Below are 15,620 nucleotides of genomic sequence, written 5' to 3'. Positions count from 1 at the left end.
ATCGAGTCGTGCTGGCTTACACCTACGTGACGGCCAACATGCCTTGATCTAGGTCGGGATGTGTTATGCAGCATATTGAGTGTTGGGTCCCATATATGTTTTAGGAGATGACCTATAAGTTTCAGGTAAAAGAAAGAGTCCACAAGTTAAAATGGAACGAATTTTGAGTTTCAAGAAGTAAAGTGGTGACTTTTAAATTACAGAGGGCAAAGTAAGATTAGAATGAAGTTCCAGGGCCGTAGCTAAAATAAGCCTAAATTTTTCTTATGAACTTTTCAACCTAAAAAAATTTAAATTTTGGCAAAGTTAGATTTTATGACTTATGCACCGTTGGATTAGATTCTCTTATCTCAAACTCAATTGTTGGTTTGTTTCTATGAAATCTAACAAGATAAGATTTTATTTCATGACAACCATTGGATTTGTTTGTTTATGCTTTCAAATAACAAAATTGTAATGCCCTTACAATTTAGGTATGTTGTTTATTTATGTTTTCAGTTTAGGTCTCTAAACTACCAATATTCATTGCATCACTTTTCAATCTAGAAAATTAACACAAAGCACAATATCTTTTTCTTGATCAATAACACAAGAAATAGCCTTTTGTTTATGTTTTCTTAACAAACAAACGGTTAAAAAATAAATCGTTGAAATTATTTTTGGAATTAGAAATCGAGCCTACCCATTTCTAAACTAAAAACAAAAAAACAAAAAAAACCAAGACTGGGTCCTCAATTGTTGCGGGTCCCTTGATTTTTGGGGTTAGATATAGCCTAATTTTTTTGCTACCTAATGAATGAAGTTGCTAGCTCATGTGGTGGATGTAACCCTATTTTTTTTGCCCATTGAAGATGAATTTTTTTTCACTAAAGCTACAAATGTAGCTGCCTCAAAAGAGGATAAAGCCTCCATTAGGGATGCTCTTAGGACACCATCATAGATGGAGGGCAGTGATGTAGCTTTCCAATATATGCCCTAAGAGCAAGTCCACATGTTATCCAAAGGGTAAGGTATGAGCTGTAAAATTGCCCTTTCGTCCAAAAAACCACTTTTAGCAGTTCATTTATGTGGAGGGCAATTGGTGGGCCATGCAAAGCCTGCCAACTGCCTTTGCAATTTAAGTTTAGCCTTACACCAGAGAACAAGTTGATGTCGATATGACATTATGCCGGTGGAACTGGGTGTGATTTGACCACAGGTGAGCGTTCTCCAGCTTGAGCAAGTGCTTGACCTTATATTGTAAACGTCCAGAGCTTGGACCTTGTGCAGCATCTTTAACATCAACTTCTTGCAAAGCTGGGAACTAATGAACCTTCTGACTCTCATATTGTTATCGGCAGATTGTTGTCTATAAGAAGAAGAGATAGAGTTTGAGTGGTAGGAGGAAATTGGGTAGTGGGAGGAAGGGATAGGGAGATAGTTTGGGTGGTGGCGTAGAAGAGTTTCTTGGGCTTTGTGGATTCGATGAGAAAATTAGGTGGTGGGAAGAGGAGAGAGTTTCGTCAAAGAAAAAGAATATGGAAGAAGTAAATGAGGGGTCAGTGTGTATTTAAAATTATAAGAGTAAATGCCCCTGCACATATAAAATATTTAAAAAATATATTTGTGAACAACAATTGCCTTTGTTCTTGCCTTGCTCTTGCTAAATGGATGGACTTGCAAAAAAGTAATTATTTTTTAAGAGAGCTATTTACATGTCATTTCCCTTACTTTGCTCTTGCCATTTCCAAACAGGTAGACTTCCTCCAAATAACTATATATGTCTCATCCTTGGAGATGTACATGCATTTGGTTAATATCATACCTTTTTTATAACATACTTCCACTAATAACAATGAACTTTTAGGCTTCCTTTCTCCATTTATAGCATGAGAGCTTACTTTCAAAGTGCAAAAATGCATGCGTGCAAATAAACACACACGCACATAGAGAGAGAGAGAGAGAGAGAGAGAGAGAGATATATATATATATATATATATATGAATTAGGGCATTACATATTGATTGTCTAACGCACAAGTTGATGTGTTTTTCATAATAATTGATCAGATAATCAAGATTAGCATGCAAAAGTGTAGATGTGAATAATAATTGATCAAATTATCAAGACTAGCATGAGAAATAGTAAATATAAAAAGAACTTTGTATATGGAAGATTAATCTAAAAACAACATTTGTATGGAAGAATTTCTCCAATTATATCAAAATATTTGAATTCCCTAAAACTAAAATTAATTGTCCAAAGTGTCACTACAGTTGTAGCCAAAGATTCACCCCTACCCAATAAAACTCTTTTTTAACACTATGATAAGTTTTTAAAACCCATTTATGACCTGCCATAGGAGTAGAATGGTGCTCTTTAGAAAACCATTGTCTAAGTGATAATTGGATCTAGCTGAATCCACACTTGAAACTTGATCCTGCAAAACTCCTTTCACTTCACTTGTTATTTGTGAAATCCATAGATCTTGTTCTAGACTCATCTTGAGCTTATCCAACCACCCAAAGTATGGATATGAAATGGCTTTGCACTCCTGGCCTTGAATTTCATCTTCCAAATGTGTTTTAGGTAAGATAGAAGATCCTAGAACCCTAGACAATGTATCAGCCATAGTGTTATCAACTCCATGCTTATAGATCTCATAATCAAATCCTAGTAACTTTGCCACCCATTTTTTTTTATGAAAGAGAGTATTTGCAATCTGATTTAGGACGTATTTCAAACTATTATGGTCAGTTTTGATCACAAAATGGCACCCTTGGAGATAGTTTTGCCACTTTTTGATGGCATGGAACAATTGTAATCAATTCTCTCTCTTATATGTGAAGAGTTCTTTGTTTTTTGTCCTAGGGTTTGACTTATAAAAGCAATTGGCTTACCTGTTTATTGCAAGACAGCACCAATGCCATTTCCTGAAGCATCACACTCCAGTTCAAAATGAGTGGAGAAATCAGGTAAAACTAGGACCTGATGAGAGGTCATGATGTGCTTGAGGTGTTGAAAAGCCTCATGAGATTCTTGAGTCGACTGAAACCCATCATTCTTTGTCAATTGATAAAGAGGTTGACATATTTTACCATAACCAGACACAAACTTTCTATAGTATCATGTGAGTCCCAAGAACCCCCTGAGCTCTTTTACATTTGCTGGTATTGCCCACTCCACTATAGTTTGAATTTTTGTAGGGTCAACTGCCACATCATTCCTATATACAACGTGTCTCATATATTCTCTTACTTTACCCATAAGAATAGTTATTGCTTCTTCACATACAACTGATGAGTCCTTAATAACACAAATGTCAACTATAAGTGAAACAAGTGGTCCTCCCAATTCTTGATGTACATCAGAATATCATCAAAGAACACTAATACAAATTGTCCGAGGAATGGTTTGAAGATGTCATTCATTAGACTCTAAAAGGTGGTTGTGGCATTGGTTAATCCAAAGACATCATAAGGAATTCATAGTGTCGCTCATTTGTCCTAAAATGCAGTTTTTTTTAATGTCTGAAGGATGCATTCTTATTTAGTGGTATCATGCTCTCAAATACAACAAAATCCCTATATTATAATTATACAACTCTTTGTCTAATTGTTGAAGAGAAACTTCCTGCACAGAAGGTTGTGGTAATAAACTGTTTTTTGATTTGTACTTCTTCTTTATTACCTCAAATTTCATAGTAAGTTAAAAGTCCCACAGCACTGGACTCACTGAAGATAACCATTGTACCCCTTGTATTATGTCACACTCCCAATGGTAAAAAATAAAGGTCAGTAGCACAATGGTAATCACCTACTTCCATAGGAACTTGTTTGCAATAACCCTGGCTTCTCACCTTACCTTCATCAACAATCATCACTTCAAATGGTTTAATGCTTTGTATTTGCCACCCCATTTTGTTAACTAGCCTAGCATCCACAAAATTATGGGTACTATCCGAATCTAGAAGGAGTTCTCACTGATTGACAATTGACCACATTATTTAAGTTCATGGTTTGTAAAATTGTACAATTTCGTTGGAGGATGTGCCATAAAAAACACACTCACTTAACTCCATATGCTGCAATTCAGGCTTTTTAGTATGCAATGCTTCTCCTATTTCCTCCAATTCTAGGTCATTAGCCAATACATCAAGAATTAAGAGTTGATTATGTGCACACTTGTGCCCATTAACCGATTTTTCTTCACATAACCAACATTTCACCTATCATTCTTTCTTCGTACTTCTTGTTGGGGGTAAGTTTCTTAAATGGCAAGGCACGAGGTTTTGGTCTTAGTACATGTGCAATAGGTATTGGAGTATGCATAGATTTATGGCTATACAAGGCCTTAAGAGCTAGTGGTCTTAACTTAGTTAATTTGGCATCAATTTGTAAGGCAATAGCAATTGCATCATGCACAATAAAGGGTTTTAATAGTTTAACATCAAATTTCAGCTCATGTTTCAACCCTCTTGAAGAATAACTTTTCAATAAGATAAATCATACATCAGTTGTATTATTAGCCAATCTACGAAACTCAGTGATATATTCTCTAAGTGTACCTGTATGCCTGAGTTCAAACAAGCCCTTTGTGTAATCTTCGAACTCCAATTACCCAAACTTCTGGCAAAGAGCCTTTGTGAATTCTCCCCAGTTGATGTAGAGTTCAAGCAATCTCTTCAGTGAAACCATTGTAGTGCCTCATTCTCTAAATGAAGGAAGACAGTGATCACCTTCTAAGATTCAGGAACATTGTAGAAGACAAAATATTGTTAAGCTATATAGATTTGATGTGGTAAAAACTAACACACAAATTAAACCTACTTTTAGATAATTGTAGTATGCGTAAGTAGGGATCATTCTAGGACGGAGATAAGGAGAGATGCTAATCTACACTAACTTGACTCAAAAACTGAAAACTAGACTCAAATACACAAAACTAAGCACTAAGGGGTGTTCTAGACGAAAATACACATACAAATACATCTGCTATCCAGTAAGAATGTTAGTACGAATACAATAATTTAAGCCCAAAAGTGACTTCCCAAGAGATTAAAAAAAATGTTCAGGAAAAAAGGAAAGAAAAATGCAGGATGTAATTGAATAACTTAAGATCATTCTATCCAAGAAAAATATGAAATCAAAACTTTAATGTCAAATTTGGATATCTTCGAAAGAAAATGACCTTCTTTTTTCAAATACGTGCCTTATCTCAATAGGTGAACCGTACAAGTGAAAGACCTAATCGAGAAATGCTCTCATGCGTTCGCACTAGATGAAACTAGTTTGGTTTCCACCACTCATTTAGTAACACATGTATACAACTATTAAATTTAATTAGTTCAGTTTTAAACGGTTCTATCAACATAAAAACTGAAACTGACATTAAACGATTTAGTCCGATTCTTGAATCTACGTTGACATTTTTTGGTCAATATGGTTTATTTATCATGGTTCGATTCTATTTCGAGATTCCACAGTTTTTATGTGCGTCCTATTGTTCGGTTGAAGCCCAACAAAAGAAAACCTGTCCTTTCCAAAAAAAAAAAAAAAAAAAAACCTGTAAAAAGCATCAATCTCTCTCTTTTTCGAATTCTGAAAATCCATTTATTTCTCTTTGAATCTCTTACCCTCGCCGTTGCAATCTCAAATTTTCACTTTTATTTTCGCAGTTCTTTCTTCCAAAGTCTTGGCCTTTTGCACGCCATTGCCATAAAAAAACCCTAAAATCCTCACTCCTGCTCAGAACCCAATTCAAACCTTCCCAATATCTTGGCTTTTCTGGGAATTGGTACGTTGTTCAAAACCCTAGCTTTGTATCGGCTTCAGTTAAGGTGTTTTCGTTGTTAGATTTTCTGATTTGATTTGGGTTTGCCAATATTTCAGTACCGTTAGGGTAGCTTTGATTTTAAAGTGCCCTGAAATTGTAGGCTCGGTACAGACTTTAGGTTGCAATCCACATTGTTGGTTCCATGCTTCAAACTGAAACGAATGATTGTAGCTTTCGGCCAAAACCCTTTTGGCTAATTAGCTGTTACTTGATGAATTGGGTTTTACTTGCTAATAAATAAGAAAGTATTCGTTGGGTATGCTTATGATTTAAGACTGTTTTATCTTCTGCAGGCTGTGCAAGGAGTTGCAATGAGCATCGACAAGACGCCGCAGAAAAAGAAACGTCCCGGAATAGTTAAATTGGATAGAGCTTTGGATTTGGTGAGATGATTTTTCCCCATGGTGCTATGAACAATGTACATTTCTGGTTACTCCTAGCATGTCTGGTCTATATGGTCTAGAGCAACCCGAACCTGGCATAGAATGTACATCGGTTAGAATTTGAGATTTGATGATATGAAATGGTTGCTTTCTTGGGAGTTGTGTATCTTTGTGTGTGTGTGTGTGATCACTCCTAAAAGGTTGTTTTGTCATCTGTAATTGGGTTGTGAATATATGTAGCTGGCTATCAGACAAGAAAATAATGGCGTTCGAATTTGTACTAATTTTGAAACCTCCCCAGGATGTTTCAAATGGGATTTTTTTTGGGTACATGATAACGCTGAGGATTGTGCGACTTTTACATGGTTATGCTTATGGGCATTGTTTTTGCTATTGATGCCATAGCAATCTGGTTGACAATCCTTATGAATGGGGTGTCGTGAATCGTGGTGTTTTAAGTACTATACGGTTCTTTGCAACGTTGTTGACATTCAAAAAGCTAACTTTCTTTGTGCATGAAAATTGACTGATGTGCAGGCTAAAAAATGGCTTAATACCATGAGTGAACCTGCAGAAGATGAGCCATTTGAAATACATGCTCGACCTGCTAGGCAAGTTGATTCATTTATTTATTTGGGTGGTTAAGAGAGTATAATTATCTTCAGTTTGTTTACATTGGCTGTTATGTATCGTTGTTGACTTTCTGCAGAACTCGTTATTGGATTTTGCAGGCTTGGACTAGGTGCTGTAGTTCCCCGGCCATCCAAATTTGTACCTTCAAATGATCCCCTTGAAAGGAAATTACATTACAAGTTGGATGCCGCAAGAAGAAATGCTGCCAAAGTTGCGGAGGAGTCTGCACTAGCTGCTAGAGATTATGACAACGATGATGATGAAGAAGACAGCAGAACCAGTGCGTTTGCAAAGAAAAGACCGGCAGCTCCAGTAACCCCATCTCTACGGGCGAAGAAAAGGCAAAAGTAACCATTTCAACTTATCTTAGGAAAAGAAAATTAGCCATCTCACATTGTCGGAAGTGAATCTCTAGAGCCTTGGTTCTCTTTCACTCAACCTCATACAATTTTCGTGCATAGAGTTAATGTACAACTACAAATTCATGAGAATGCTAATTTGTGTAGTATCTGTAAATTGTGTTACGGGAGGCAAATGAGCTGCTCTGCACAACATTGTTGTATTAATTTATAGTCACTTTCTTAAGAAATAATTTTTTCGTTATTATTAAAGAGGCTTGTGTGGTAACATTCACCTAACAAGTTTCAAATCAAGGTAGAGTTAATACAGTTAATACAGTTATTCAGTTCAAAAATAAAGATAAAAAGAATAAACAAAAGATTTATCTAAAGTAGCAATATGAATTTCGCAGGATCGTCAAGAGCGCTAGTGAAATATGCCTTTTTAAATGCTCATGTGGTGCATTTTTAAACCCTCCTACTCCTATCAAAATCATTTTCTTCGTCACCATGCTTAAATCCCTTAAAATTTGAAAGTTCCTCGCCCAAACATACCCAATACGGGCAAAAACATCAAAGTATTGAATTCAATGTCTGTTAATTTCCGCAAACTTGAGCTTAATCAAGTTGGCTAGAGCAGTATGCGTCCACCACTACATCAAGTTCGAACCTCCTCCCTTTAATTTATATGAATTTTGTCTACGTTATACCATCGTCTGTAAAAGTAAAAATAAATAAAATTTGCTAACTTCTTAATTTACTTTTAAGATTGAAAAAAACTTGCATCAATTGGAGTAAATAACAGAATCTCCACTTCATATGTAATATAATTTTTTCAGAAATGCAAATTTACAATCCAACTTGTTAAATCCACATAACAAACTTAGCATGAGCTTTTTATTTTCTTTGTAATTGCTAATTACAACACCAGTAATAGTCAGTCACAAAACAACCCTTACAGGTTTCAAATACAACAGTAAAATACAAAGAACACAGTTGACAATGAATGAAATCAACAACACTCTCTACTAAACACTCCAATCCTCTATAAATCTACACTTAATAAGAACAACTCTCAAAATTACTTATCTGTCTTGTATAATCGACTTGCAGAAAAGTTTCCGAGTTCTGACCGAATATCGGTTCCCAAGCTATCAAGGACTTTCAGGTGATGACTGCTGCTCCCGGCGCCCCGTGAGCCTTAGTTTTGACATGTGACAGATTATGTACCATCTACATGATTTCAGTTAACAAAGTTGCAAAGCCAATTCCTACCAGATCCATGGTGCTCCAAGAAAGCTAAAATTTTGCTTCTCGCCCTTTGGATGCACATATATGACTTGCTTTCCAACTGCCTCAGCGAGAAGGTGGCTTGGTATTCGGTATGGGCATATCGAAGTCAGACTGAGTTTTATAAGTTGAGAATGCTCTCTGTTTCATTTGACTCAGCCATAACTGAAGTATCTTCACTTCTGAGACTTCCTTCTACATAGCTTAATATGGCGTCTTCCATCAATTCTTGGAGAATGGCTTCACCCATGTCGACACCAATGATATCAGCATCAAATCGAAGGTCCATCCACGTTCCAGTTCTTGACATGTCTTTTGTGACAATCTGGTCCAATGTACGAGGCAATGGAAGTGGATGGAGATGCCAATAAACTTCTATCCAGACCTCATCTATAGCAGTTTTCATATCTGGTATTGGCCTTATACTAGGTTTCGCGGATGACACCCGATGGAAGTAACCATAATAACGCCCACAGAACTCCAGCAGAACTTCATTAATACAGTCAAGAAGGAGCTTCGGCTCATAGCAAAGCTGGTTAGGAAAAAATTCTACCTCATCACACAATGATGGCTCAATAAGTTGGTCAGAGGAAAGCCACTTCATACAGAAGTCATCCCAATTGAAGCTGGAGGCTTGCATGACTGCTTTTACAAAATCAAACATTAGTTCCTTGCCTTCTGTAAAGGTTTTCGCATTGTTAGCTTGCTCAGTGGCTGAAGGCTCATAATCTTCAAATTCGATCTTTAGTGGTTGTAGCTCTCCTGCAGATCAGTGAATGAATTAATATTAATGGAGAAATGCAAAAAGCATACAACGATTTGAAGTCAATCAACTGTCTTAGTATGAAGCATACCAAATCGAGAAATCGTTTTCCCGGGGCTGATATCATCCTCTGTGAATAGTGGCTCAAGAACTGAAACAGGACTTGGACGCTCTTGTATATCAATAGCACTTTCTAAATCTTCAACATGCTTGGTGGTTGAAGAGCTGGAAGGGGATGCTAATGAAGAAGATTGCACTGGGTTTTCGTCATATGAATCCTGGAAGATAGGTAAAAATGATTGTCAGGATAGAGATGGCGGATATAACCAGCAAGTTTACCAAAGAAAATGCACATGTAGATAAGACTAATATTTGGGTCTTGCCCAGTAATGCCCCTCTCATCCCGTCATCCTTATATGTTGACATAGACGAAAATCCAATAATACATCATTACAGGTGACATTTTTTCATAAGAGCTTGGTGTTTGGTTAGGGAGAACAAAAGAAAGCATGTGTTTGGTCATTTGTTTAAAGATTTAGATATATACATTACATGAAATAGCTTTTGTAGATCTTGAAAGACCTTTAAATGTGTTTCAGAGCTTCAGAGAATAATATATTGATTTACCCAATAAAAATGTTGATTTCAAACTGTAACTCATCTTAACACAGTTTTTCTTCACATGTGAAAATTTGAAAATAAAAGAAGAAAAAATCATATGCACAATAAAGTAAGATAGTATTACCTGTTGTGAGCATTCCGAAGATCTTTTATCATTAAAAATTTCAGACATGTCCTCATTTTGGTCATTTATGGCAACTGAAGAACCACTGCGTTCAGAGAGAGCTTCTTCCCGAACAACAATTTCATTTTCTTTTTCAATCTTGACATCACCTACAAAAATTTTATAAAATGCTAAAATACCAAAGAATTTAAAAGCAAGCAGAGACACTAATCAAAGATTCAAAATGTTTGTCATTGTAAATTCAACAGCTCAGAGAATCAATACCTTCAGAGTTCTTCTCATCCATGATGAAAGGATGGATTTCTTCAACTTCATTATCATGAATCAGATTATCTGAGGTGCTTGGTATTGAGTTAGTAGGCTGTACTTTACAATCAACGTTGTTGTCTGAAACAGATGGCAGACTCTCTAAGTTGTGTGCTACTGCTACCTCACCAAGAGGGCTGACATTCTTCTCTCGCTTAGGAGACCTTTTATTCTCATTGGCCTTCAAAAGTTTGTCATAGACCGATAATCTCATCTGTGCCGTAACAAAGCCGTGCTCCAAGTCCCTTCCAGGACTGCCAAAAGGTGAAACGTTGTACTCCGAAAGAGAGAGAATCCTCCCCAAGGTTTTAGGAAACTGCTGTCTTGAGATATCTACACCTTCATCTCCATTACTCAGCATCTCACAGAGATGCTTCCTGGCCTCAATGTAGAGTTTAGATAGCCTTTCATCTGCAAGGCCATGATTTTCATTTTTCAAACTTATTTCAGATTCTTTCACTTTCCCAGTCTTTTCTGCCCTCTTGACACCACTGGAAGGTTTAGCAATTCTTTCAATGTAGAAATGTTCTTTACCAGAGGAACTTTCAAGTTTTTCCTTACCAATTCCTTTGTCTCTACCTCCCGAATTTTGACGCTCATAAGGCAGTCTGTTTGAACTTCCAACAGTAGATGACCCATGGTGTTGCTTTCCCATTGCATTCTTCAGTTTCCTTTTTATTTCCGAGAGAAAAAAGTGGGATCTTTCACTTGGCCCTTTATTTCTTACATTGTTATGGGATTCTGGGGTTGTACCATCTTCAATTTCAGAATTTTGTAATGCTGGAGGCCCAGGCTTCAAAATGACGATCATCTTTGAAGCTTCAGAGTCCTCATTTTCCTTGCTTGGGTTTCTTTCCTGAGGCTTGACCTTTCTCCTGAAAAAGTACCGCCGTTTACGGTTGACAAGCTCCTCAGATTGTTTAACATCACCAAGCTTCTGTTCCGCCAACTTGGACTCTGCAAAGGAAACGCATTCTTCATCTTTCTCTATCTGAGCATCCTGCAACATTTGGACTTGTTTTGCCAACAGTGAGTTTGGATCCTGCAAAAGTTTCAGAAGCAATTCCTCATCTGAACTTAAGACCTCGAGCGCATCCAGTAGTTCTTTGAAGTGGTGGATTTTCTGATCTTCCGTAAGTTGTTTCCCATCAGTAAACTTATGATTCGTGAATTCCTTGATTGCCACGCATAATTTCTCTTCGAAATCAGAATGCTTGTAGTTTGGTTTCGCAGGAGCTTCACCATTCACATCATGATTCACACCATTAATATATTTCTGATGGATCTGGCAACATACCTCTTCTATTATCTCATCCATGCCAACGTTACTTCTAGGTTTCTGCTCTAGATTCTGATTGCAAGAGCATCCAGATTCTGAGTTCTCAAAAGCATTCAAATTATGGTTGTCCATATCATGGCTTTTCTTGCGAGTCTTCTTTGCTCTTTTGTGGTCCTTTCTGCTCTGGCTTGAATCAGACTGTCTAGTTTCCACTACATCATTGCTTATCTCCTTCTTCATGTCCTGCTCACTGGACATTTCTTCTTCCATGAGTTTCTTCACACTAGGCTTACAAGCATCTACTGCCACCATTGCTTTCGAGCTCTCATCGTCATCCTGAATCATTTTAGTAAGAATCTATAAGTTACACAATCACTCAATTAGTGAATAACTACATAAACTCCCCAGCTCCGCCCTCCCCCCGCCTTACTCTTGCTTCTCGGGAGAAACTAGCATATAATTTCAAAGTACAAGCTCAGTTGGGTATATGCATGTAAGTTAACAACACTTACAAGGGTGCCTTGAAAGTTTTCATCCAAATTGCTCAAACTCTCGAACTTATTCCTTGAAATTCCAGTACCTGCAGAAAGAGAATAGAAATTCAATGACAACACGAAATATTGCCCTTTAGATGATTCCAAATCAAATTTACTAAAGACCAACGTTCTAAAAGATGCTAGGCGCTAGTCAGGCGGCGGGATGGGACCTAGTGCCTAGGCGGCTAGGCGGGGTCTAGGCGGGCGCCTAGGCAGACTAGGCGGATTTAGTTAAATCTATTATATTTCATGTAAATAAGTGTGTTTATATTAAAATATAGATGATTTTATCATAAACTACAAAATGGAATGACATATATATTATGAGCTATTGGAACACAATGAAATCATGGAGAACAAGTATATAATGTGTGTTCCCTTAAGTATTCAACAAGTCTCTTACAATTTATTGAAAGAAAAAAAAATGTAAAACGAAAGTTATCTATTTTCTGTCTAAATAAGTTGCAACCTAGGCTAGTGTCTAGGCAGGTATGCGTGGGCTAAGCGGGTGCCTAGGCGGTCTAGGCAAGCGCCTCAGTAGGTCTAGGCACCCTTCTTAATTTTCAAACGCCTAGGCATTAATCGAGACGGTGGCCAACCGCCTAGAGCCGAACCGTGTAAAGACCAACCTAATTTTAGGTCAGAGTAAGAAAAACCCATCAGATAAACATGTCAACTAAGTAAAATTGTCCGGAGAATGCCCAAAACACACAGTGACTTCAATTCAGCATGAAAAAACTTGGCAACAAATAGTAGACAAAAGCCTTGGATGTTGAAAATACCACTTCCAGTTAAAGCTGAATTCTGAGTTCTTACCAACAGCTAGCTTACTTCCATGCCTCTTATCAGAAATCAGCTTCCAGGTGGGGCGGCCGTGCCGGAAGTCAAAGATACTGATCAAACCCCACATGCAGCCCAACTGATCTTTCTCATACCGCACAGAGCGTTTCTGGGACTTCTTTGCCATAACTAAGGGATGAATATTTAACTTTAACAGGCTTTGTACATCCAAAATCTGTCACTCTTCCGGCTACAAGAAACCCCCAACAAACAGAAAAACCAAAAACTCAACAAACAGCAGTTGAATGATACATAAAACTTCAAAGATAAAGAAATGTCTACCAAATCATGGCAAAATTTGACTCCAAAAAGGATCAAATACAAGAGATGCTGATAGTACTCTAATCATTAAAATTTGGCATGCATGAAGGAATTACCTCAAATTCAGAGGCTCGAATTCGATACAGCGAAAGAACAGAAATGCAGCTGGATAAAAAGTCTGTTGCATAAACCAAACAGATTCCAATTCCAATTCCTCAAGTTTTCTCACAGAGCGAAGCTTAAGATACCAAAAGCCTTCTTTTTTCACTCCTAAAAGCTCAAATTTACTGCAATTTGGCCTTCACTTGGAAGAAGAGACTTATCAAAGACAATTATGCCTCCTCAATTCTTATGATCATCACAAATGGGGTCAAAGGCAAAAAATTCACCCCTCAAATTTCAGGGAACAAAAGTAGCAATGATGTTGGAGAATTGATCAGAAGCTTGAGATGCACAAAAGTTTGAGAGAAACCCAATTCTCCTTTTCAGAAATTCGATCCAAAATTCATGAGCTCTGCACGATGGAATTGATAATTCAGAAAAATTCAGGCACGCGTCTGGTGTTTTTTGTTTTTCTTATTAAAAAAAAACAACAGCACAGCATGAAAGTTTCAGCTTAGTGCAATGCAGCATTGAAAACGACTCTTTTGAAACACCCAAAATCCAGCCCAATATTTTTTTTTTTTTTTGCAGAATTATCTCCAGTGCTGAAAATATGAGAAGTTTTGGAGAAAACCCAGATTAAATTCAAGAAAATTGAACCAAACAATGGTGAAAAACAAAGGCTTCTCTAATTTTTAGCTAAGTGGGCATCTTTTTATTTTTTTGAAAACTTGTGGGCATCTTTTTTTACAGCCAAAAAGGGGGTGGAAATGGTAATCCAGCACCGACCCACTATTTTTTAAGGAGAATGGTGAAATGAGCAGCCATTAAAGACTGAGAAAAGTGGAGGGAGAGAAGAGGGAAGCGATGGTGGGAAAGGGAAAGACAAAAGCTTTACAATGTTTGCTGGTGGCGTTGGGTTAGAGAGAGAGTAGAAGAAGAGTACGTGACAGTTGGGGTTAGGCTTCATTTTTGATGGGGTCCATTCCATTGAAGGGAGGCTTTGTATTGAAGAAAAGTTTGGGCTCTCTCTCTCTCTCTCTCTCTCTCCATTTTCTCTCCTCTCTGCTGTTCCAGACCATCATCAAAGTCGCCACTACTCACCACCATCCCACTCCCCACACTCTCTGACTTTCTCTTTCCCTAAAAACCTTTACTTTGGAGCTGTACAGGAAAATGTATGTACCAAGTTGTGTCGTGTACGCTTCTGAGAGAGGGAGTTTCTGAGCGTTGAGACAAACACACGGACACATTGATACAAACTAGACTTTTTTTTTTTTTTTTTTTTTTTTTTTGAGTTTCATCCAAGAAAAGCAAGTAAGGTGATGTTAGTCACGGATAGTGTTTTTTACCTTTCACTGTTCACATGTTGTTTTTAATTTTTCATAATCGGGTTGAATAAATTAAAGATGATTAAATGACAAAAGTTTACAAAGTACGTCGAAAGCTAAAAAAAAAAAACGTGTGTACAGCACCAGCCAAACAAGTATTAAAAAGAGAAATTGGTGTATGAATTTTCGCTTGGTCAAAGTTTTGGTCTCTAAACTATAAGTTTTTAAATACGAATACTAGTTTGTTAATTTCTCGAAATATAGGGTTGGCCTAAGTAACACGGTTAGAATTTTTATCCAAAATAAAGTTTTAAAGAGACAAATGAGGGACTGAAGCTTAACGAATTTAGCCAAAAAGAGCAATTTTATTCACCCAAAAAATGAGTGAGATGCTACCCCCGTTGATTACTCTTAAATTAGTTTAAATTTCAATATTCATAATCTTAGATTAATAAACAAAACTAATCTTACAGAAACTAATGTGGGGTGAGCACTCCCCACTTTAAGGGATGAGCAAAAATGTACTATTTACCAAAACGACATTACTTCACATTGTTACAAAATCAAACACTAATGCTCTCAAATTTTTAGTTTAAGAACCAAAATTCAATTTAACTAAAATTCAATGACCAATGTTATAATTTTCTTTATTAAGAAAGATTAATGGAACTCAAAACCTCAAGTAAAGAAATCGTTCAAATTTAATGGCAAATACTCTTAATCAAATCAGATACAATACAACTGAACATTGTTTTATACTATCTTTAGTAATTATTGTTATCAAATATGTCATCAATGTTTGACCAAATGAGAGACAAAACCTTGCAGAAGTAATGTCTGAGGGCGGCATAGTCCGTGATGACATCCAATTTTTTTCTCTCTTTGATAGTTTGATAGCAGCTTCCTCTATTCTTTTAGTCCAAAGTCGATATTCCATTGTTCTTTATTGTATATCATGAGTTCAGCATAAACATATTCTCACTTATACTACTCAATTTT

At 36.8% G+C, this 15,620-nt stretch overlaps 2 protein-coding genes across 4 annotated transcripts; one reads left to right on the top strand and one right to left on the bottom strand.

Moving 5' to 3' along the window:
* The first annotated feature begins 5,356 nt into the window (after nucleotides 1–5,356).
* LOC103401903 (uncharacterized) lies at nucleotides 5,357–7,441 on the top strand. Of its 3 annotated transcripts, XM_008340624.4 has the most exons (5): nucleotides 5,360–5,513; nucleotides 5,657–5,775; nucleotides 6,108–6,197; nucleotides 6,735–6,808; nucleotides 6,929–7,441. In XM_008340624.4, exons 3-5 carry the CDS (start codon nucleotides 6,126–6,128, stop codon nucleotides 7,179–7,181), a joined length of 399 nt encoding a protein of 132 aa, XP_008338846.2. In that variant the 5' UTR covers nucleotides 5,360–5,513; nucleotides 5,657–5,775; nucleotides 6,108–6,125; the 3' UTR covers nucleotides 7,182–7,441. The 3 variants fall into 3 exon arrangements, with proteins under 3 accessions (XP_008338847.2, XP_008338846.2, XP_028961527.1); XM_008340625.4 differs by lacking the exon at nucleotides 5,657–5,775 and having other exon boundaries at nucleotides 5,357–5,513; XM_029105694.2 differs by lacking the exon at nucleotides 5,360–5,513 and having other exon boundaries at nucleotides 5,545–5,775.
* Nucleotides 7,442–8,029: 588 nt separating this feature from the next.
* Nucleotides 8,030–14,450, bottom strand: LOC103401902 (uncharacterized). Its single transcript, XM_008340623.4, has 7 exons — nucleotides 13,305–14,450; nucleotides 12,904–13,117; nucleotides 12,064–12,131; nucleotides 10,231–11,887; nucleotides 9,967–10,115; nucleotides 9,313–9,499; nucleotides 8,030–9,220 (listed from the first exon to the last, which is right to left on the bottom strand). The coding sequence occupies exons 2-7, from the start codon at nucleotides 13,052–13,054 to the stop codon at nucleotides 8,580–8,582; spliced, it is 2,853 nt and encodes a 950-aa protein (XP_008338845.3). The 5' UTR covers nucleotides 13,055–13,117; nucleotides 13,305–14,450; the 3' UTR covers nucleotides 8,030–8,579.
* Between the last annotated feature and the right edge of the window lie 1,170 nt (nucleotides 14,451–15,620).

The sequence above is a fragment of the Malus domestica genome, chromosome 07 (assembly GCF_042453785.1).
Source record: "Malus domestica chromosome 07, GDT2T_hap1".
Taxonomy (NCBI): Eukaryota; Viridiplantae; Streptophyta; class Magnoliopsida; order Rosales; family Rosaceae; genus Malus; species Malus domestica.
Note: the sequence above shows the minus strand (reverse complement) of the source record. Positions and strands in the feature narration are given on the sequence as shown.

What these genes read in the sequence shown, in the direction of transcription:
- LOC103401902 (XM_008340623.4), bottom strand. Translation starts at nt 13,054, where the DNA reads ATGGCAAAGAAGTCCCAGAAACGCTCTGTGCGGTATGAGAAAGATCAG. An exon ending in AAAACTTTCAAGGCACCCTT is followed by an intron (nt 11,888 to 12,063) that starts GTAAGTGTTGTT and finishes AAAATGATTCAG; the next exon opens with GATGACGATGAGAGCTCGAA. An exon ending in GAAAACGATTTCTCGATTTG is followed by an intron (nt 9,221 to 9,312) that starts GTATGCTTCATA and finishes ACTGATCTGCAG; the next exon opens with GAGAGCTACAACCACTAAAG.
- LOC103401903 (XM_008340625.4), top strand. Translation starts at nt 5,421, where the DNA reads ATGGTTTATTTATCATGGTTCGATTCTATTTCGAGATTCCACAGTTTT. An exon ending in TGGATAGAGCTTTGGATTTG is followed by an intron (nt 6,198 to 6,734) that starts GTGAGATGATTT and finishes ACTGATGTGCAG; the next exon opens with GCTAAAAAATGGCTTAATAC. An exon ending in ATACATGCTCGACCTGCTAG is followed by an intron (nt 6,809 to 6,928) that starts GCAAGTTGATTC and finishes TGGATTTTGCAG; the next exon opens with GCTTGGACTAGGTGCTGTAG.